General features: G+C 60.5%; 1 protein-coding gene across 4 annotated transcripts in view; it reads right to left on the reverse strand.

Moving 5' to 3' along the window:
• Positions 1-22,871, reverse strand: part of HIVEP3 (HIVEP zinc finger 3) — a 488,676-nt gene that overhangs the window by 4,337 nt on the left and 461,468 nt on the right. For all 4 annotated transcript variants that reach the window (XM_062191080.1, XM_062191077.1, XM_062191078.1 and 1 more), the window contains exons 7-8: positions 8,159-8,334; positions 2,465-2,551 (exon numbers count right to left, since the gene is read on the reverse strand). In XM_062191080.1, the coding sequence (XP_062047064.1) occupies positions 2,465-2,551; positions 8,159-8,334 (263 nt within the window). The remainder of the gene's footprint in view (positions 1-2,464; positions 2,552-8,158; positions 8,335-22,871) is intronic.

Genomic DNA, 22,871 nt, shown 5'->3' on the forward strand with positions numbered 1-22,871 from the left:
CCTCCCTTGCCCGGGACACTGGTGGGAGCCTCCCTCAGTCCCAGGAGTACCTGAGCTGTGGGGACCACTGACCGGTGGTGAAACCCAGGCACAGGAGGGTCGTCCAGCCAGCTCCTGGCGGGGCCAGAGCCAAGGTTTACAGTCTGCACTGTCACACTGACAGTTAATAAAACTGCTTCATGCACGGAGAAGCAGGCGGTAGTCAGGGGTTAAAGCCCGGCTGTACCACCTCCCCGCTGGGTGACGGTGGATAACTTCTCCCTGTGTCCCGGGCCTCTTCTGTGACACGGGGTAACAGTACGAAGACAACTTCCGGAAGCTGCTGTGACCAGGAGAGTCTGGCTCGTGGGGAGCACCATGGTCCCCACACCAACTCACAGCAGGTGACGGAGGCCAGGCTTGGGGCTGCGGGTCAGAGGTGTGGGGCTGCTAGGGAGGGGGCGGTGGGGCCAGCACCTCCTGTTGCCCAGCAGGGAGGCTCTGGAACATCTTTCCCGGTGAGGAAGCTGAGCCCCGCCCCGGGCACGCAGCACAAGAGTGGTGGAGGTCAGAGGTCCCCAGCTCAGGGCAGCTTTGCCAAGCCTTCCACTTCCAGCTTCCTGCAGGGCCCCAGAGGGCTCCTCTGGCTAGGGGACCCATTCCCGGCGCCCCTCCTGCGGCTGCTGGGCCCCGGATGGGATCCAGGCCTGCTCTCAGCAAAGCTGCGATGGGTTTCGGGGAAGGCGGGGGAAGCACGCGGCTGGACGCAGCCTCCCGGGCGCGCCACACGGGGGCGCTGGCGCCCAAGCGCATCGCCTCCAGGCGGGAGGCCGCCGGTCCTCCGAGCCCTCCCTGCCTTCTGGCCCCTTGGAGTTCCAGAGACGCCAAGTCCCAATGCCCGTCCTCGCAGCTACCTTCTCTCGCTCCTCGCTTCCCCCAGCGGATGAGTCGGCGAAGCCCGAGGCTGACTCTAGTCGGTGGGAGGAATCTGACCGCGCCTCTGCGCCGCACGGAGCCCACCTGCTCCGTGTCTCTGCAGGCTCGGCCGGGACCGCTGTCTCCCGTGCGCCCCCTGCCGGCCGTTCCCCCGCATACTGTGACCTGTAGGGCCCTAGCTCGCTCTGATCTGTTCAGCCGGCTCCAGCCACGGCCACCTGCCTGCTGCCTCGCTCAGGTTCGCTGCTCAGACCACTCGCTGCCTGACAGCACGGCGGCCCTCGCCTGGCTCTTTGGCTACTGTTCTCCCTCTCTCTGCCTCCACGGTCCCCGTCCTGGTTCCTCACTGGTCCGCCGCCTGGCTCCCCTTCAGACCGGCTGATGGGCTGAGTTGGATTCCCTGCAGAATCTCTGGCCCAGAACAGAGCGGTGGCCCAGTGAGTGGAGATGCCTCCCCCATGAATATGTGTATTTCACCCTCGCTCTGGGATCCCACAACCTTGCTGGCTTGTCCTGCTGGGAGAGGGACTCTGAGGGAGGGCTCCGGGCTGGCCAGGGTGTGGTGTGGAGCCAGTGTCTTCCTGCGGCCTTGGGGGCCTGTTTACCTGTCTAAGCTTCCCTTTCCTCAACTGAAAATGGGGCCACACAGGTTCCTCGCCCTGCACACGGCCTGAGATGCCTTGCTCCCCTCCCCCAACCATGGTCTGGCTTTGGAGAGAACAGCCAAGTTCATAGAGAGGTGATTTCTCCTACCTAAAAGGAGGTGTGTATCTCTTTTGCAAGACTGCAGATGCACCCCCACGTGAGAACAATGCCAGCACATGACACACACACTGCTCTCTGTCACTCAAAGCTCTGAGACTGATCTCAGGGACTCTGTGGTCCAAACAGTGGCTCCAGCCTCACCTGTTGGAGGGTCTGCCCATGCACCTGCCGAAGCCCCTCTGGCTCCTGCCGGGATGCTGACTCCCCTGTGCTCTCTCCTCAGAGGTTGGCTCTAACATGCTCCCTAGCAATGAAGGGCCAGGGCCCAGGTGTGAGTGACACGGGGCTGGGAGGCAGCAAGGGGCTACCAGGTGGGGCTGTGGCTTTCTGGAAAACTCCAGCTCCAAAAGGCCTACAGATCAGGCCTGTGGCAGAGTCAGCGTGTGGGCGTGGAGCTCCTGAGAAAGTCCCCCACGGCATCAGTGGGAGGGTTGGGGGGGTCTAACCCAGGGCACGTGGTTACGACAAAACAGGTGCTCTACCATGTGGACAGGAATGATTCACGCGAGCCCGTGTTCAGTAAGCATTCACTGAGCTCCTTGGGGTGCAGGTGTTGCACCTGCAGGGTGGACGGCAACGCATGCCAGCCGCGGCTGCACAGCAGCTACGATGCATGCGTGGGGAGTGGGCTGATCTTTCTGGGATCTAACCTTTGTCTCCCAGGAGCTGGGAAAACTGGAGTTGAGGGCATGGGTTGGAGGGCACAGGAGGGAGGGAGGCACAGAAAGGGAGGGGGCTGGGAGGAGGCGGGAGGGGCGACGGTGGGGAGGGGACCCATTGTCACCTTCTTCGGCTTCCAGCTCCTCCAGCACCCCTGTCTCTTGGCACTTTTTGCTGTGGGCTTTCGACTTCATGTGCTTAGTCAGATTCCCTGGAAAGAAACGAGAACAGACTCAGGCTCAGCTGCAGGCCAGGGCTCACGGAGACAGGGCTGGCTGGCAGCCCACAGCTTCTGAGACCAGTCGAGGCCCTGCCACCTGCAGACACTGGGCTGGGGCCCGGCAGCCTCTGCCGGTGCTCGGGCCAGGATGCGGCCGCAGCTGCTGCGCAGGGTGGAACCCAGGAGCTGGGGAGGGGTGGATGTGGGGCTGAGAGTGATGAGAAGGTGAGATGCTTGTTCAGTGATGAACCAAAAAGAAATGAGAAGAACACTCAAGTGCGGTGGGGTTTTCCTGTGTCTGATTTAAATCTGGGCCTGGGGGCTGATGACACCCCTCATACCGGGTTACGGGCCCTTGAAGATGCTGGGATGGCGCTCACAGGTGAGCGGTGCCGGCTTGGCCCTCCGGCTGCCACGCCTCTGTGCAGCCCGCAGGGCAGGGGCTAAGGTCTGGGATGAGGAATGGAGACAGGGCAGAGGGCGAGCGTGCGGGAATCAACGGGCCAGGGGCCGGGAGCCACAGGGCTGGGGGCCGAGCCTGGCTTCCTCGGGGAAGTCCCCTTTCTGGGCCTTTGTCACTCCAGGCCAGGGTGCAGACACAGCGGCGTAGCGGTCCAGAGATGGCCCAGGCGAGGCTCTGCCTTGTTTTGTGCCTGTGAAGCCCTCGAAAGGGAGGCTGGCTCTGCCTCCCTTGCAAGTTTTGGGTCCGGAGGAATGGGCACAGCTCTGTGGAATCGGGGGAACCGAGACGACCCCAAGGCGCCCCGCCCCAGTGCACAGCCTCTCACAGGCACAGCTCTCTGCAGACCGCAGTGTTCTGGACAGGAGGGCAGAGCAGCGCAGCCCGCCCAGGGGCACACGCCCAAGCTGGGGTGTGCTCACGGTGGTCTGAGAGCCGTCCTCTCTCCAGAGGGCTGTTCACACGATCTACCCTGAGTTCCCCAGCAGGCACTCGGCCTCAGTCATCTTACTGGTTGGTAAGTTGGAATGGGTGGGTGGAGACTGGGGGGTGGATGGCTGGATAATTGGACAGGAAATAGGGAGTGAGGAGGGAACAGGAAGGGGATAGACAGAGGGGGCACTGGAGAGCAGATAGGAGGTAGACCCGGGGGACAGACGGGTTCATGAGGAAAACGCAGGCAAAGATGGATGGGAAGTGGGCTCACGGGGTGGTGGGGAGTTGTCCAGGAGGGTGGAGATGTGGACAGGCCGCTGGCCCCGGCACCTATAAATGCTCCAGGCAGACGGGGGGTAGCAGAGCTGGGTGGAAGGTCAGGAGTTGGGGACAGAGCAGACAAACGGGAGGATGGGCTAGGGTGAGAAGATCCACGGGGGCTGAGTGAGTAGGAGAGTAACCATGGGCTGAGGGGCTGGGGGAGAGGGATTAACGGGGGATGGGTGCTGGCTGGGTGGATGAACAGAGCGAGGCCAGGGAGGACACAAAAGCTGCATCCAAGTCTTTCTGAGAATTTTAAGGGAGCTTTGGGGTTTTGCTGAGGTTACTGGGGAACCTTAAGCTGGGATTCCCTGGCACATGCAAGCCGGGGGCTTCTAGTCCATTCTGTGACTTTATCCTTCCCAACGAGGGTGGGGAGAGGCAGCTGGGGTCTTGCCTGGATCCGAGACACCAACTGTCCAGAGCAGGAGCAGGGGACGTCTCGGGCCAGGCCCTGTGAAGCCTGCGGAGTCCTCTGGTCCGGCTCTGCCATGCAACGGCAGGTGGGACTTGGGATTCAGTGCATCTTCAGAAGGCTGCGTTTCAAGTGGTCATTTTGTAGGGCCCGTGAGTGACGTCATGGATATCCACAAGGCCCTTGGTAGAACAAAGGTTCCCCAGCCCTGGTGGAGAGGGTCTGGCACCAGCACCACCCCCGCCCCACTACCCCAGGCCACGGAGGACTATGAACCCTGCTCCTGCTGCCTGTTGGAGCTCATCACACACATTCTGCCAGGAAGGGGTAGGGCCCTATTCCAGCAAGCCAGGTGCTGAGCACATACACAGAGGGTGTGCGATAGCCACAGGGCAGGGGGTGTCTTTCTCATGACGAAGCAAAGTGCTGGGAGGAATCTCACAGCCCATGGAAGTTGCCCACCCCCCACCTCCCCCAAGGTCAAGGCCTTCTCCTGCAGGAGATCTGACTCCAGGCCCAGGTGCTGATGACATCATTAGGCAAGATCACTGGCTGTCCCGGGTGAGGCAGGGCTCCCATTAACCAACACAGTGAGGCAACTGACCCAGTGCAGAGCACCACCCAGACCCAGGCCCCGGGACTCAGGGGCTGTGCTCTATCCGGTGGCGGCGGACAGAAGTGGATGGGTCAGGAGTGTGGAGCCTGGGCTCTGCCACGTGCTAGCTGTGTGATCTTTTTGCAACTGCAAAGCTGTACCTACCTGTGGGGGCACATAGGAGGGCTCGATAGGCTAATGGAAGCCAGGTGGCAGAGTGCACCCAGCAGAGAGCAGACCCCTGCCCCCGTGACAGTCCCAGGGACGCTGCCCCCCACACACTGGGTGTGGAGGAGACAGACCCTAGGACGATGCTCACAGAGCAAGGATCCATCCTCCTTTCAAACTGGGCCCTGGGGGCTCTTAGAAGGTATCAGGGAGTGGCTCCCACCCCTGGGGGTGCAGGAAGGAGCCGGGGAGCCCAGAGTGACTGTGGTTAGCAGCCCTGAGTGTTGTCTCAACTCCCTCTAAGACCACTCCTCTGTGGCCTGTCCCCTAGGCTGTGCACCGAGAGGTATACCAGATGGCTCCTGTAGCTTCTCACAGTCAACACAGCCCCCACTGAAATCCCCACAGCCCTGGCGGGAAGGATGGACAGTGCTGGGTGTCTGGAAGAGGCAGAGCCTCCCCTAGGAGCATCTGCTGATGACCCCGTCTGCCTCTTCCGGTTGTGACCAATGTCCACCCCCACCCCTGCTTGCCTGTTGGACATGAGGCCTGCCCACAGCTGCCATCTCTGTCCCCTACGGCGATCGGTGCCAAGGGCCTGCACACAGCAGGCACAGCCACCCCCTGGCCTCTGGCACCCATCTGAGGAGGGGAACCGGGACCCCAACCTCCGCAGAGCATCCTGGGGGCCTCCCGTGGCCCCGCCCGCTGCCCAGTGGCACCCTCCTCAGGTAGCTCCCAGAGGCCTGAGCTGCCGCCACGAGACGTCTGACACAGAGACGAGACACAGACAGGCAGACAGAGACAGACAGGGAGGGTTTCCCAGGCACAGGTGCAGCCCCGTGATGTCGGGAGGACGTGGGGATCCGGTGGGTGGGCCTGGTCCAAAGCTACTGGGCCTGGCCTCTGCTTGCATCAGGCTCGGCTTCAGAGGGGAGGGAGGTGGGTGGCCATGGCCTGAACAGGGCAGATGGCCCTGGGGCGGGGGAAGGCTTGTGTTTTTGGAGCCGATAGCTGACAGGGCCCAGGGAGCAGGGCCCCAGGGAGACACGTGGGCTGTGCCCTGGATGTATCCACTCCTCATCTCGCAGAGAGCCCGGGACTTCTGAGTCACTCCGTTGCCATCCACAGGCTCCCTCTCTGGTGGCAGTCTCGATTGGCACCCTGTTTGGCTCTGGAAGGTGCCTGGCTGGTGGCCCTGGGAATGCTTGAGGTCCACCTGCTCCCTGGCCATTGACTGGGCACAGCACCCCTGGGGTCTAGCCTTCCAGGCGAAAGGGGGCAGCCTTCCCTCGGGGGCTCTGCAGCCCCTCTGCTGGGCACTCCGGATGCGCTGGCCTGGCTCAGAGACCCAGCTCATGGACTTGGCATGGCTCTTGAGGAAGGCTGGGCTGTGGGGCTTCCTGCCAGGCACCCGAGCCCCTCTCGGACCTGGAGCAGTGGGTGTGGCCCCTGGGGGAGGCCGCCTGTGCTGGGGACCCAGCCAGAGCGCGTGCTGTGGTCTCACGGGGGCACAGTGCCTGGGCTGTGGGCTCTCTCGGCTTCCTGATGGGAGGGCAGGACAGTGGCATCTCCTGGACACGGGCTGGGATGGGGCCAGCAGCTGCGACCTCTCAGGAGGCCACCAACTGCAGCTTTGTGCAGGACAGAGAGGAAGATGACGGAGTGATGCCCACAGGGGAGGGCCTGGGGCTCCAGTTAGAGGCCAGCACCGACAGCCACGTCTGTTCTTGTGGCCTTACTCTCGGCCTTCACTGGAGCTCGGATGAGAAGTTTTTGGCTTTCAGAGGCAAAGACTGACACTGACACTCCAGTCCATCACTGCCACCTCTCTCTGACTTGAAAGCCCAGCTGGCTGCCAAAGGACTGGAGGGACCCCGTGGAGCAGAGCTGTGGCCAGGCTGAGCTGGGCTGCCCTGGATATGGCAGGCTCCAGGGCAGGGGGGTGTGTCTTGGCTGCACCCTGGGGCATTGTTTATGAGGTCCTAAGAGAGCAAAGGAGCAGGAGAAGGGTGTGGGAGGTGGGCACCTCCAGCCAAAGCAAAACCTTGCTGGGCAATTCTGAGCTTAGCTTGAGGATGACACAGCGGGCCAAGGGGTGCAGCTCCCGGGGTCAGAGAGGAGGCTGCAGGCCAGGGCATGTGGTGGACAGGCCCTGACCTTGCAGCGAGAGAACAGACAGGCCAGGCCGGGAGCAGATGGAGGAAGTTGGGACGGTGGGGAACCCCACTGGGGCCCTCCTCAGAGCAGCCGCCCCATCTCCATCACCGGCAGCAGCATTGCTAGCAGAAGAAGGTCACCAAGAGGCCAAACCCAAGTCTTCCCTGGAGTGCTGTCTTCTCAGAAACCACACGACCCCTGTGGACCCCATGGAGGCCCAGCCATGTCCAATCCCTGACCCAAGAATCTGCAAAGCACAGGAGACCGAAGCTACGATGCCTCTTCTGAGGTGCCTGGGTCTGCTCAGCTACGGAGAGGCAGTGAGCAGTGAGCAGGCAGCAGAGCCCTCCCGCCTGGGCTGCAGGAGGAGGCTGGGTCCTGGAATTGCATGGACTCAGTGCATTCGTCCACCCAGGATCTTGGAAGCTGTAGCTGGCCAGGTGGCCACTGTCATCCGCCACACCTCTCTGGGTATGCACGCTCTCGGTGGCTGGTCCTTTCTTTCACTGGTGACTGCTAAAGCCTGTCCTGACCCTCCAGTGGAGTGTGGCTTAGGGGACAGGAGTGCCCCGGTTGTCAGTCCAGGATGGGGAGAGCCTGTGTTGAGCGGCTGAGAGCTCGCGGACATGGTGGGAGTGGGAGGTAGGGGCGGGCTGCGGGCATGAGAAGGGGGCATGCGAGCGTGTTAGGTGGCTCTGAGTGGAATGGATTTCCAAATGCAAGAGTGGTGGTGACGAGTGCGGATGCTGGAGTTGGTCAGGTCAGCAGAGACACGGCTACGGAGACATGCAGAAGGCAGGGGCGATGGGGTGAAGACGCACTCCGGAGCCGTGTGCCCGAGCGCCGCCGCACAGGTGGAGGGGCTGGGGGCAGCCCTGGGGTTCCACTGCCTGGTCTGGAGCCGGCTGCTCTGCCAGGGGGTGCCACGTGGGGGTGGGATCCCAGGTAAAGAGGTCTGGGCCCCTGAGCTCTGTGCTGGGGCTCCCAGAGGGGAGTGCCCCGCGGTGGGCGGCCAGGGCAGCGCCCCGGCTGACTGTCTCTTACCTTTGGTTTTAAAAGCAAAGTGACAGTGCTTGCACACATAGGGCCGGACGTCAGTGTGGGTACGGATGTGTTTCTTCAGCATGCTGGGCTTCTTGCAGCGAATTCCACACTCCTCACAAACATACTTCCCTCGGCCGCGGCCTCGCACATACACATACTCTTCGTTTGATTTGTACCTATGAGCGACAGGCGGCATGGTAAAGGGCAAAAACAAGGAGGACAGGAGGCAGGGCCCCACCGCCGAGGCTGCACGCGCTACCCACGGACCGCAGGGACCGAGTCGCCCTGGGGATCCACCATGGACCCCTGCGCCACTGCCCCCTGTCTGTCCCCAGAGGCAGGGAGCTTCCTGCCGGGGAGAAGCGAAGCCGCAAGTTCCCTCTTGCTCCCTTTCCAGTCCTGCCTACCAAGAACAGCCACCGTGGGCCAGCAGAGTGACAGAGTGTTTAACTAGCCACGGCAGCAACGGGACTCATGCCAATCACAGCAGCAGCTCCAGGGGCTGCCAACCACCAGGTGCCCCGGATTCCATCACAGTCACCTCGAAAGGAAGGGCCCTCGAGACGCAGGGGCTCAGAGAGGGTGGGGGACCCATCGAGATCCCCCAGCCTGGAAGCCACCGAAGCAGCTCTGGAGCCGCCTGCCCAGGCTGGTCCACCTCCACGGGGTGTCAGCATACACACACATGCAGTCTTCCAGGAAGGCAGCCACACACACACGTGTGATGAGAGGTGGGGGGACCCTGTCCTCTCCCCGGCCTCAGCGTTTGGAACCCTGGACTCTGAGTGTGCTTTCTCCCTGTCCCCAGCTCTGTGGGACTCAGGTTCCCGCAGCCTCTCCTCATCGCGAGGGTTCCACCAGGAGGCACTGCCGGCTTCCATGGGTCCCCCCGGCTGCTGCCCTTCCTGCTGGGTCACAGATGCCCGTGAGACCCAAAGGACACCCATGAGTCCCACGGCTCTCCAGCCTCACTACCAGGCCACTTTGCTGGTCTGACGCTGTTAAGTGTGCAAGTCCCCAGATGGGGACCGAGAGAGGCCTCCCTGGCGGGCGTCCAGGAGAAAAAGGCTTGTGGCTCAAGCCTTAGGTTCCCTGACAGGTGCGGTGCCGGGAAGGGAGGTGCAGAGCTGGTCTTCCCCACACCCACAGCACAGCCCTGCCAAGTGGGGTTGGCACCTATGCCTCGGGGGCCACCAGCTCACAGCAGAGAGGTGGGATGTCCCGGGGGGGGGGCTTGGAACTACCACCCCAACCTCATTCACACATACACACATTCACAAACCCTGTCACAATTGCACCCCTACAACAGCCATGCACGGGGACTGCTGTTCGCTGGTACAGGGGGACCCTGCCTTTGGTCGCCTTAGATTTGGCTGAAGGAGGGTTTCAAACACTGAGTCCACCCTTTCTTCCCGGCTACAGGCAATGACTAGCAAGGGTCCGGCAGCTCCTCCCTGATGTAGGCAAGCGCCACCTTGTGTTCAACGGCAGGAGCTGGAGGCCATGGGGGCCGCGGGAGAATGAGCCCCCTCTGTTCTTGGGAAGAGCGCCCTGCGGCTCGGCCACGCCCACTGCCGGCCAGCCACTGGCTGCGGGCTCCCCGAAGCGGCCACATCCAGGTTTCCACACCCACGCCTGCCGTGCGCCCCGGGACGCGGTCCTCGGGACAGCAAGTGGAGGCAGGGCACCCTACCCCAGCTAGGAGAAGACACAGTGGGAATGGCTTATTCTCTTGCTACTGCAGGCTCTGTGGCCCTGGCAGCAACCCCCACCCGCCCTGCCCAGCGGGTCCACGTCGCGGGCTCCCTGTCAGAGCCAGCCTTCCCTGCACCCTGCTGCTCACACACAGGCCCTCGGCCACCTTGGCCTTTACCTTGGCCACTGGGCTGCCCTCTGTGCTCAAGCCCCCTGGGCCACAGGCCCCAGCGCATTCTCAGACTCCTGTTTTTCTTTTTCCATAGGAAACTTAAACAGCGCCTGTGCATCCCATCTGGGGACGGCCCTCAAGGGCGGTGCCTGGATGTGGGGGAGGCATAGGTAGACACCTTGTCCCTCAACCCTGGGGGGCACCAGGGAGGAGTCTGGGAGACAGAAGTGGGAGGTCAGCTCCGTTGTAGGGAACCTGGAGTGCTGAAAGGCCAGGTGGGTTCCATGGAGAGAGATGAGGCTGGACGGGGGAACACCAATGGTCTTGCATGCCACACTAAGGTTGGGCTTGATCAAAGTTGTCTTAAAGTCTCCAAGAGTTTGGGACCAGCGCTATGGTGTAGGGGGTAAGGCTGCCACCTGCAGTGCCAGCATCCTATATGGGTGCCAGTTCGAGTCCCGGCTGCTCCACTTCTGATTTGGCTCTCTGCTATAGCCTGGGAAAGCAGTGGAAGATGACCCGGGTCCTTGGCCCCTGCACTGGCATGGGGGGCCCTGAGGAGGTTCCTGGCTTTGAATCAGCACAGCTCCCGCCATTGTGGCCATTTGGGGAGTGAACCAGTGGATAGAAGACCTTTCTCTCTATATATCTGCCTCTCTTTCTCTTTCTGTAACTCTGCCTTTCAAATAAATAAACAATTCTTAAAAAATAAAGTCTCCAAGAGGCTCCTTCCCTGGTGCTGTGGGAATGGTTGGGGGTGGGAGGAAGGAGAAGAAGGAGGGGAAGAGGGGGAGGGGGAGGGGAAGGGGGAGGAGACACCGTATCTGGACTCCAGCCTCTGCATGGGGCAGGGCTCAGAATGAGGGAGGAGCAAAGGTCCAGAGGCATCGGCCTGGCAGTTCGAGGGCACCGTGTGCAGACTCACACACCTCACCACTCAGGGGAAGGACATGAAGAGGTGTCCAGGGCACGGCGGAGTGCCCACGGGAGGACCTGCAGATCTCTGGGGAGGAACATGACCATACGCAGAGAATAAAAAGTGAGATGATAACGGAGCCAGGGGTCATTGCAAGCCAACTACGCCCCTCCCTGCTCCCAGCACCTTGCCTTGCTGCCGACATGGGGCCAGCCACCCCAAAAGCCGCCCTGGAGCCCAGGCCCTCTCCAGCCCGGCTCCCTCTGCTTCCCTGTACCGCCTAGTGTGGAGAGGGCTGTCCACATGCCCTCACCATCCACACTTCCCAGCCTGCTGTGACCCAGCTCTGCCCACTGACTGTCCTTGCCGAGGTCACAGGTCGCTAAATGCAAAGGATACTGCTGTGGTCTCTCTGCCTTCTTGCCTGCTCCCCAGAGGCACCAGCGGCTGCAGCAACTCCCCCCACCCCAAGCTCTTTTTTGCACGCCCTTCCCTGTGATGCTACCGCCCAGGCTCCAACCTGAGTCTTCCTCTCACACCTTTCCTGGCGTCCACGCCTGTGTGTGGACGGCTTCTCCTCTCTGCAGCTTGGGCTGCTTTGCCGGACTTCACTGCCTCCCAGCGTCTGCCTGGAGGGGGAGCCTTCAAGCACCTGGCACCTCACAGCCCCGCCCACCCCTGTGTGTCATGGTCACAGCCAAGCCGACAGCTGGGTTTCATGTTCGGGGGCTCTACTTTATTCACTCTTCACGTTCAGTTCCTCACCAACTATCAATGTTGCATCCAACCTGTGCCCCAAGGATGCCACCTCTCTGCCCCCACGAGACCAGGCCGCCATCCTGTCCCACATCACTGTATCCTTTCTCACGAAACACCAGGGAAGCATCCCCAAATACACCCAGTGCTGCCCTGCCTGAGCTAGGCCCCACCCAGTGCTGTCCCCTCCCAGGGCCTCTCCCCCCTCCTCCCTGCTCACACTCACCAGTTCTCACTGATCCTGAGCCTGCTGCACTCCCCGCCAACCAAACTTAAAGCCCTTGACCTCTGTTACCACCTGCTTCTCCTGTCTGACCAGCTCCTCGGCTCCCTAGGGTGCCTTCCTCCGGAGGCCTCCCGTCCCCTCCTCTGGCTGGAGGGTTGGGTCTCACCTGTACCCACCAAGCTGTGGGGTCTGCAGTGGTCTTTCCACAAGTACAGTCCCCGTGGTCTCCAGTCCCCAGTGCCCAGCAAGGGCTCGGTGAATACCTGCTGGCGGTGCATCCGAGAGCAGAGGCAAGGCCTTCTTGGCTGGGCTGCTACCATCAGACTCTCAGCCTGGCCTTTCCTACCCCACAGTCCATGAGCACGAGTGTGACCAGGGGCTGTGGGCGCCTGCACATTTCTTGCTTTCCGACAAGAATGCGACTGCTTGTCAAAGGGCAGAGCTCAGCGGGGGACCTGGGTCTGGGTCCTGTTCCGGAAGGAAGCTGCTGTGTGGCCTCAGGCAGGTCATTTCCCTCCTGGGAAGCAATCGCTCCTCACCGTCCTCAGCCGGAACAGAGCCCCGTCACAAGTCTGGCAACCCTCGGTCCCCTCATCAACTCTTACCCTTGTCCTTGTTTTACACAAAAGGGAGTCAAGGCTCAGAGTTCAAGGCCCATGGCCAAGGTCACGCAGCCGGCCATCTTCCCACTGAGCAGCACCCTGTCTCTGCAGATACCTTTAGAGACTGACCAAGGTTTCCTTAGCAACTTCCTTTCCCAGGATTCCCAGGATTCCCAGGGACTAGTAACATTGCAGACAAACAAGGGTGGCATTGGTCTCCACCCAGCCCTTCCTGCAAGGCCGCCAGCCCCAGGGTGGAACCTCCGGGTGTTGACAGCTGCAGAGGAAGGCCCAGGAAAGATCCAGGGCCAGAAACTGGACAACCATGGTGGGGTCCGAGGGGGCCTGGTCCTGCTTCCCAGGTCCTGGCCCCCCTCCTAAGCCACAGGCTGCTGTTTACCCAGGAGGACTAGTGGCTGAGCCCCTGCCTGCTCCAAGGCTACAGCTCAAGGCTGACAGGCCTGGTGCGCCCAGGACAGGGAGCAATTTCTCCTCTCCCAGATGCTCTGCTCACTGCCCTGGTGTCAGGGGAGGTGTCAGGCAGCCTGGAACACAGTCTTGGGTTTTGTTCTCAAAAGAAAAAGAGCTATTTTCGTGGATTTCTAATGCCTCAGCGGGAGGGACGTAGAGACCTGGTAGCCTGACTGCCTGAGGTTCAAGGCTGAGACTGCCAGAGGCTGCCCAGCAGGGGGCTCTGCAGCCACGGGGCCTCCCAACCCCTGCCGGGAGGCTGGAGGCTGCTAGGGGGCTCTGGGGCTGCCAGGCTCTTCCTGGGTGACTCTGATCTCAGCTCAAAGGAAAAGATCCTCAAACAACCCGCTGATCAGGAGGGGTGTCTTATCCTCATCTGACAGAAGAGACCCAGGGAGCGGTCTTCCGTCTTTCCCGAAGGTGTCTGGTAAGCGGTGAAGCTGGGGCCCGACCCCTGCTCTCAAGTGCCACACTGCAGGACCTCCTTTGGGGTCTGCTTCCCGTCTGGCGGCTGGTGACACGGAGCTGCCTGGCTGGAAACAACCAGCACGGGGTGCCTTGGGTTGTGCCTTTCCCAAATCTGGAACAGGAACTCAGCCCTGCACCCCACACGAGACGGCCCAAAGTTCCAGAAGCGGGGGTGGTGCTGGGAATTAAGAGACACCAGCTGGCGGGTGAGGCTGCTGTTCCTGGACTATGAGTATGACAGACTTGGCAACAGAGCTACCCGGAAAGAGAGTGAGCTCCCGGTTAGTAGCCCTGCTCACCTGGAGGCCAGATGGACAGGCGGGGAGACAGGCAGGGGGAAGGGAAGTGAGTGCTACAGGTGCCCAAGCCGTGCCCAGCACAGAGGCAGAAGGGGCTTCAGGCGGAGTAGCTGGCCACCCTCCTCGCAGCGCTGCAGAACGGACATACGCAGTTCGTGAAATGCTCTACAGTGATTCTAATAAACAGGAACAGATAGATGTGTTCCTAAGACCCAACGCAGCTCCACCAAGCTAAGCAGAGGATGTCTGTGGTGGGGTGCAGTGGGGACTGTGATGAACTGAGAGGCAGGGACAACCCTTCTGCACAGAGGCAGTGGCTACTCCCATCCAGCCCAGCGTTCCAAGAAAGCCACAAATCCAGACTTTTTTTTTTAAAGACTAAAAACATCAGCAGATCCGCCCTGGCTCTCATTGGGAGCTGAGCTCTACTTTACATGCATTACCTCATTAAAATTGCAGGACGGGGCCATACTCAGGGGCCGGGACCATTCTCATGTACCCAAGAGCAAAGTCATGAAGAGGTTAAGTAACCTTCCCAAGGTCACACAGTTAGTTAGCAGAGCTAGAATTTGAACCCAGGTCTCCTGGGTACGACGTGCAGGTGTTTAACTGCTGTGCAGTTCTGTCTTTAAACCACTGTGTAAATCAATAAAATATGAGCAGTAGCTGCAGTCTGGAGCCGAGCTGGCTCCCGGTCCGTTCCCCAAGGTCACACGGCTGTGAGCGAAGGGCACGTCCGACCTTCAGGCCCCATCACGCTACAGCGGTCTCTGAACTGAGGGCGCGAAGGCAAAGGCCTCCGAGCTGCCTTCCTGAGCAGAGATTCTATGAGGCTCTTCTGCGTTTAGATTATTGACTGGTTTTCTTCTATTATTAATATTTAATGGTAAAACTCTTGCCTCTCCTCCAAATGGGGACATTCTGGAGGTGTGCCAGTTTTCTAATTTTATTACCATCTCTGGGCAGATCTGCTCCTTGGGGCTAATCACACTGAGCAGCCAAGTGTACGCTGCCCCATTTGGGACCCGCTCTTGTGAGCAGCCTGCCTCCTGAGCACTGAGCTGAAGGCCCACTTCCAGCGGCTGTTGTGGCCTGGGGAGGTCCAGCCAAGGTGAGCCAGCTCGTTCATCCCCAGTGACCCACTGTGCCCACTGTGAAACCCACAGAGGGAGGGATGGCTGTGGCACGGCCTGCTGAGCAGTGCACCTGCTGAAGATACTCAGGTGTCAAAAGGAGGGGGACACAGGTTACAGATGAGCTGGAGTCACCGAGCCGGAGGTCACGGAGGAAGTTCGCCACGGCTTCTGAGCATACCCCGGATTCTCCTTTGGTCAGAAATTACACTGTGGCACAACATCCAGGGTGGGGGCCCTGACGCCCCCCCTCCAGGCACGGGAGTGACACACACACACAGGCACCAGCCCACTACGGGTGCTTGGCTCCCTGCAGCACATGAGCTGCGAGAAGCATTCTGCCTGTTGACTCAACCGGACTTACTTGGGCCTGGCCTGGCCTGGGCCTGGGGCTGGGGCTGGGCCTGGGCCTGGGCCAGAAATATAAAGCAAAAGAAGACTTTGACCTTGGTCTCAGGTGTGACTAACGGGGCCCTTCAAAGATCATAAAACAAAGAGATAGAGTAATGCAGACACCGTGCGAGGGCCTGTGGACGGCAGGAGAAGGCCGCAGTGGGTTTGGTCTAAGGCTTTGGCCGTTGCCATTCATCCAGGCCCTGGTGCATTTGCAGGAGCTGAGTTTCGAGACTCTGATGTTTTGAGCACCTCCCATTGTGGTGAAGGCGGCTCAGGGATGCCTTCTTGGCGCACCTGCCAAGACGCCCACGGCCACGGCAAGCCCTTGTCCATTTGGTAGGCTTGCTGCCTGGAAGTGACTTTCTCCGTCCCACTGTTGGGATTTTTCCTATAAGGAAAACACCAGCTCCAAGGCTCAGCTATTGAGATGACAGCAGCCGCCAGGATCTGACACCCAGCCCAGCTCTCACAATAGCAGGTGCCTTTACTCCAGGGAGCTGGTAGTGACAGGTGCACAGGATGGGGGGTGGCCAAGTGCAGGTGCCTGATCCCCAGTAAGCCTGGGATGATGGGGCTCGGGCCCACACAACACAGCTAGCACCCTGTTGCTGAGCAGACGGTGGGTGAGGGGCAGGCAGGAAGCCAGGAGCTGGGCCCCTGTTTAGACTCCAGGACGTGGAGCAGCGTGCCGCAGCTTCCAGCCACCTGGGCCTGCAGGTCCTAGAACAGTGCCTTTCAAAGTGCACTCAGGGTTTCTGGGGAGTGGGTGGGGGCAGAGCTCTGGAGAGTTGCTTCTCAGGGTGGATTTCTATGTCAACTAAACTGTACAAAGGAGCTCTGTGAATTTAGAACCAATGTGAGGATGACTGGGGAGCACATTCACGCTCGGACGTGCCTGAAACCCTCAGACGCACAGGAGCCCCGCACACCCTCTGACTGGGCCCCTCTTAGGCAGACCCCATGCCTGTCCTCCCATGGACGTGCACACCTCCAGCACCTGGGGACCCCCAGTCTCCCAGCAGCTCCTGCAGCCCCCGGGCAGCTCTCCCACTGTGAAGCTGAGGCTGTCGGCCTGCGAGCCCAGCTCCCCCTTCACGGGACGGCCTCCACCAGCACCGCATTTTCACGTCCTCAAACAATCCCACGTGTGTGGATGGCGCCTCAGGCTGTCCACCCTCTGCTGGGCCCTTCTGGGTTGTCCTTAAGGTAGAATGGTCTGGAGTGGCCAGAGGCTCTCAGCGGGGGCTGGGTCCAGCCAAGCCTGAAGCAGGCACACAGTCTCCTCTCTCCAGTGTTCTTCCAGACTCACTCCTTTGTTTCCCAGATGGGAAACAGTCCCAGAACAGGGAGGTGAGCAGGCCCTGGAGAAGCCTCCTGCCTGGCCGGAGCTCGGTGGCCGGGTCTCTTCACCACAACTGGAGGGCCGAGTCATAGGCACCAGGTACTGCCATGTGCCAAGTTTGTAGGAGATCTCATTTCTGCTTTGTTTACCTTTACAACTATGTATCGCATGCTATACTAAAAAGCATTAGAAAAATGTCAGCTAGGGTCAGAAGTGCACCCTGTCATCCTGGAAAGAGAAATCACTATCATTTGCTCGTCCCACGGCAGCTGCTTTTTCTAGGAGTGATAGCGGCGGAGCCTCGGCGCAATTCTCTATTACAGCTCTGGGTACAAACGGCAGGAAGTGAGGCTGGCAGGTCAAGTTTTGGTGCGGGTGCCCGGCTGACAGTGGGGGTCGGACCAGGTGCCCGGCAGAGAGGGGTGGACCTGCGGAGCTGCAATCCACAGGTCCCTTTTTGAGGCCGGGAGGAGCAGCTGCCAGAGGGGAGGCTGACCGGGTGTCTACGGCAGCACCGACAAAGTCTGCGTGTGCACTGGGACCTGCTGGGACCTCCGTGTCCCAGGCTGCACAGACAGACACAGTTACGCCCCGAGACACACAGGTGGGAAGAGGCTCCCTGCTGCTCTTGGAGTACACGGGCGGCTGCATGCTCAGGCCCCAGACTCAGACTCCCATCCTGCAGGGGGAAGGAGAGGGAGGGCACTTGGATTAACCACGCCCCCCGCGTCCCCCCACCCCCGGGCAGCCAGCCTCTTGCTCTGTGCTTGCTGCCGACTCAGCTGACAGGCAGAACCCTGACGAGGAGGAAGGTGCTGGCTCATTTTAAGGCAGAACTTCCCTACCCCCAGAGCTGCACAGGTGGGGAGAGGCTGGCCCAAGTGGCAGGGAGCTCCCATGTCGGGCACACGAGTGATCAAACAGGTTGAACGGCCTTGCAGGCTTGGGGAGAAAGAGATTCCCATGTGGGGGTGGGGCTGTACCCGAGGGCCAGGGACACGGGAGCCACAGAGTGCTCCGGCCGCAAGTAGCCCACGGCGGAGGGGCGGGGAAGGGGATTGAGGCTCACGGCAGTGAGTGGCCCGTGCGACCCACTCGCTGCAGAGTGCAGTGGTTAGGCACGGGGAGTCTGCCTGGGGCGCAATGCAGAGATGGAATCCTGCTTTGCTCCCGCAGGCTGTGGGGCCCCGGGCCAGTACCTGCCCAGGCGGGGTTCGGACGGCTACCTCGGCAGCTCGCTGGTGCCTGTGGCTATGGTGCGGATTTCGGCTATTACACCAGGGCTGAGCAGAGTCTCCCAACAGAAGCTCTGCTCCTATAACCCTCACCTATGGCTATGAGTTTCCCGCTTCAAAGCAGGGTCTCGATGCCAGGCTCTTTAGGAGTGGCTGTCCTGAGCCACCGCAAGATGGGTGATTGCAAGTTGCTGCCCCATTGGTGTTTGCACTCATTCCTTCCTCCTGAATCCCTCAAACGCGCTCTAGGGGACAGGGCCCCGCAGCTCACCCTGCCTGGGCTGTGCTTCCGGAATTCAGACCCAACCTTCCCTCAGAGCTCAGATCCAAGCCCAGGCCCTCAGAAGCTTTCCCTGGCCTTGAGATGGGCCACTGCCTTCAGTTATACCTTTCTTAGGGACATCACAGTGCAGTAGAAGAGAGAGTCAGGGGGCCGGCGCTCTGGTGTAGTGGGTAAAACTGCCACCTGCTGTGCCGGCATCCTGTATGGGTGCCAGTTCGAGTCCTGGCTGCTCTACTTCCAATCCAGCTCTCTGCTATGGCCTGGGAAAGCAGTAGAAGATGGCCCAAGTCCTTGGACCCCTGCACCCATGTGGGAGACCCGGAAGAAGCTCCTGGCTCCTGGCTTCGGATCAGCCCAGGTCCGGTTGTTGCGGTCATTTTTGGGGAGTGAACAAGCGGATGGAAAACCTCTCTTCCTCTCTCTCGTTCTCGCTGCCTTTCAAATAAATAAATCTTTAAAGAAAAGAGAGTCAGGTGTAGGAGCCAGAACCCCCGAGACTGGAACCAGGCTCTGTCCCTTCCTGGTTGTGTGACCTTGGGCAAGTGGCTTAACCTCTCTGTGTCTCCGTTTTTTATCATGTGCAAAATGTGGATCAGATCCCGGTCCTTGCCCTGGGGGTAAATGGGCCTGGTTCTCTCTAATAATCCCAGGAGCTGCATACTCATGACTTGCGTTGGCCTTTGTAAGTATGGTACGTGTCACTGAGAAATCACGAAGGACAACAGTATAAAAGAGCACACCCTGAAACGGTCATTGCGCTTTCACAGTTAACACGGTCATGTGGTCAGCACGGTGCCTGGCACGCAGCGGGGCTCAGTTGGTTCTGCTCTCTCCGCACTCTGCCTCGAGAGCTCCCATCGCTGTCAGACTTATTCTCCAACAAAGGCAGGGAAATCAAGTGGCCCCAGTTTCATAAGGCTGAGCAGCCTGGCCACATCCCCCTCGCTCCCCCCAAGAGTGAAGCCGACGGTTTGACGCTAAGAGGCCGCTGCAACTGTCCAGCCCTGCCACGCGGGACCCAGCTGCTGCAGTACAAAGCCACGTCGAAGCCACTGCACCATCTCCGCCTCTTCCTCCCCAGCCTGGCCAGGCTTGCACAGGGATCACAAACATGCTAACAGGCCGCAGGAGCCCTCTGGAACCCTCTAAGATCACGGCCAAGGGGATCAATAACCTCTCCGGACCCCCACCCACCAATGAGAAAGATGAGCCGGCCCAGGTCAGGGTCTGGGACATGGAGGAGGAGGTTGCTCACAAGGAAGAATCTCTGTGCCTGACTCTCCGGATGGCAGTCCTGTACCCAGGATGGTCAGTGTCCCGAGGAAGCCGTAGGAGGAGAGCGGCGTGAAGACAGGGAAGATGATGGGGAGGATGAGGATGGAGAGGAAGGAACGGACAAGGCTGAGAAAGATCAAACCCTGGGAAGGGTGAATTCCAGTGAGGAGGGTGGAACTGCCCATGGACTGGGAGCATTTCAGCACGCAGACTCAGACACTGAACACCGTGCCGAAAGACACCGCCTGGCTCTGCTACGCCTCGGATCCACAGGACACGGGGTGCGCACCCCTCTGAGACTTCTGAGTGGAGATGGGTAGGAAGAAGGGCCAAGGTCTGGATGAAGGACGGGCGGGGGCAGGCAGTAAAGGCCTCAGTGGAGTGGACCTCCCTGGTGGATTTAGACCGAGATGAGCGAGGTGCAGAACACGTGTGGAAGAAGTTCCAAGCTGAAGAACCAAAGGGTTTGGTGATTTGAGATTTGCCAAATGTGAGGCAGGATGGCCCTGGCATGCTGGCAGCATGGACCAGGCAGGCGTTAAATGTGCAGTGGCTCTTCACCAACCCATCTATCACCTGAGCTGTCTGGCTGCTCAGAGCTGGGGCCACGTCCGTGTCCTCGCAGGCAGACCATGGGGTTGAGGGTCATGGGGCAGCTCCCAGCGGGGGTGATCTGTGGGTGCCCTGAGCTCCTGCTCCCTGGGCCTGTCCACTCTTCCCTTCAGTGGCCAGTGCTTCATGCTGGGTGGCTGTTTCAGGCAGTGGCTGAAACATACCATTTGGATGGTCCAAGCGCCGTATCGGAGCGCCTGGGTTTGATGCTTGGCTTCAGCCCCTGATTCCAGCGTCCTTCTGATGTAAATGCTAGGAGGCAGCAACAGTGGCTCAAATGTTGGGCTCCTGTTGCCAATGTGGGAGGCCTGGATTACTGTCCCAGCTCTTGACTTGGTGCATTGGCCACTGTGGTCATTGGGGAAGTGAGCCAGTGCATGGGGAGTGCTCTCTCTCTTGCATTCTCTCTTTCTCTTTGCCTCTGAAATAAATAAATACAATTGTAAAAGTGCTCCATGCTTTGGGCAGCTCTTTGTAGGACAGAAGGGCGGCCTGGTTCCTGCAGAGGGAGGCAGGGTGAGAAACGCGGCTGTGAGAAGCCCCTAAAATGCATCCCTGGGTGTCAGAGGGGAGAGTTGTCACCACTCCTTGGCCACCCCTGCAATGCCATTTCTAGGATATCTTGTCAAGATGCCATGAGCAGTTAGCAGAGAACATTCCTGGGTTCCCAGTCTGAACGTCACCGTGACCCAGATGCCAGTGTGGGAGGGGCAGATGCTGGACACGCCCATGAGCTGGCGGCTGCGCCGTGGCTCTCGTGGAGTCCTCATGTGAAGGGAAGGCAGGCACAGAGCCTCCCTCACCGCGCCCAGGAGAGCCCTCAGCGGCTGGGGTGGCCGCTCACCCAGTGGCACATCTCCTGCCCCGTCTTTGCCACGCTGTGTGCTCCGGTCTCCATCTCTTCTGGCCGGCTCCCCGGCTCCTGTCGATTCCAGTCCCGCGTGCTTGCTACAAAGCCCAAAAGATCTTGGAGTTCCTGATGTAGCCACTGCAGGGCTCTCTGTCCAGTCAGAGGCTGGGGCCCCGCGTGGTGGACGTGAGCTCGGGCTGCCTCCGCCATCAAGGTGAAGAGGAGGGACTTGCAGCCGGCAGCGGTGCTGACGGTGCCTCGGCCTCATGGTTCACGGGACTCCACGCCCCCGCCGAGCCGCTCTGCAGCAACAGGAATGCCACCTGGACGTCGTGACGCTGCTGCATTTCCGAGGACGCGTTTTCCTTTCTAGAAGGTGGGTGACGTCATGCCCCTTCCTGGATGCGGAGAGTATACAGCTACTTTCCTTGGGGCGCACAGTCAGGGAGCAAGCCGCAGAGGCAGGGTGGCCATGCTGCTGGCGGAGGAATGTTCCAGAGCATGGACAGTAACCAGGAGGGGAAGGGAGCCTCCCCCGGCAACTCTGGTCCTCTTCATGGGCTGCAGGGAAGCTGCACCCCCACCCCCCAGCATTCCCTGGTCACAGGCAGGGGCAGGAACTGGATCTCGCCATGCACGTGGCGCTGGTCAGAGGACACAGGCAGTGGGGTGTCCCAGCGGGGGGCAGCGGCGGGAAGAATGCAGGCTCTGGAGCAAACCGCGCCGAGCCCTGGTGCCAGCCCTGCTCGTGAGTGCCCGTGGGAGCACAAGCGAGTCCCGTGGCCTCTGCGGGGTCACTGCTTCAGACGGGGAAAGGAAGGGCAAGGGCACTGTTCTCAACAGCAGGCACGGATGGAGGAGGGCGCCAGAGACAGAAGGGTCAGCAGCCAGGCCGTGCTCAGCCCCAGAAACCAGGACACTTGGCAGAGTCAACGAAGCGGCTGATGGCCAGAGGGTGTGAGGCCTTGCTCAAGGTCACACAGCCACCAGCAGCAGGGCCAGGACCACGGCCTATGGCTCCTGCCTCCCTAGGGGGTACTGCTGTGACTGGACATGGCCCTGCTGCAGGGGGACCACTCGCTCCCCACACGCTCCCCTGTGCCGGCCTGGTGCCTTGCAAGGAATGGAGTCAACACAAAGTGGCTCTGAAAGCTCATAGCGGCTGTCCAGCAACCCCAAGAGGGGGCCCTTGTGGTGGCCACTTACTGCAGAGCCACCACAGCAAGAAGGCGACCCTGAGGGCAGAGTTAGGTCCCGGTGAGGGCCAGGGTCACTTCGAGATGGCTGGAAGAGAGCTGATGCTGCCGACGCGCAAGCACTGCAGAGCACCTGGGTGCTCGCTGAGGGTGGCCGATGCCCGAGCGTCCTCCACGCTCCTGGCTTCTCCCACAGCCCTGAGAGTGGAGCACTGTCCCTGGCAGTGGGCTGCCAGGGAAACCGAGCTCAGAGAGGCACAGTGACTTGCCCTCAGCCACACAGCTAGCAAGTGACACCAAATCAGGCCAGAGATCACTGGGACCAGGCCCGCTTGTCTACGTGTTAAAACTTTCAGATTCTGCACTGTCTGTGGATTTCATCAAGCACATTTTCTGTGCCCCTGGGCTCCAAAGCTGGCCAACACCCACATGTCTGCACCAAACAGAAGAGAACCAAGTCAGGGCAGGGTGAAAACCACAGGTCCTGTGGGCTGGTCGGCAGAGATGAGTGCCACAGTGGGGCAGGGAGGAGGGCAAGGCTCCATGGGATGGGGCGTTTGATCCTGTGGACAGCACGAGCAAAGGCATGGGGACAGGGGAGCTTGGGGTCTGCAGAGGGAACAGCCAGGCTGGGGCACAGAGAGGAGCCTGCAGAGGTGGTCCAGGGCTTGATGAGACCCAGGGAACAACCAAGGCACTTGCTGCTCAGGGCCAGCCCTGGGGAGGGGTCACAGGAATATGGGGTGGTGGGGTTTTAGAAACAGCTGATAATGCATGGAGTCTTTC

The sequence above is a fragment of the Lepus europaeus genome, chromosome 5, assembly GCF_033115175.1.
Source record: "Lepus europaeus isolate LE1 chromosome 5, mLepTim1.pri, whole genome shotgun sequence".
Taxonomy (NCBI): Eukaryota; Metazoa; Chordata; class Mammalia; order Lagomorpha; family Leporidae; genus Lepus; species Lepus europaeus.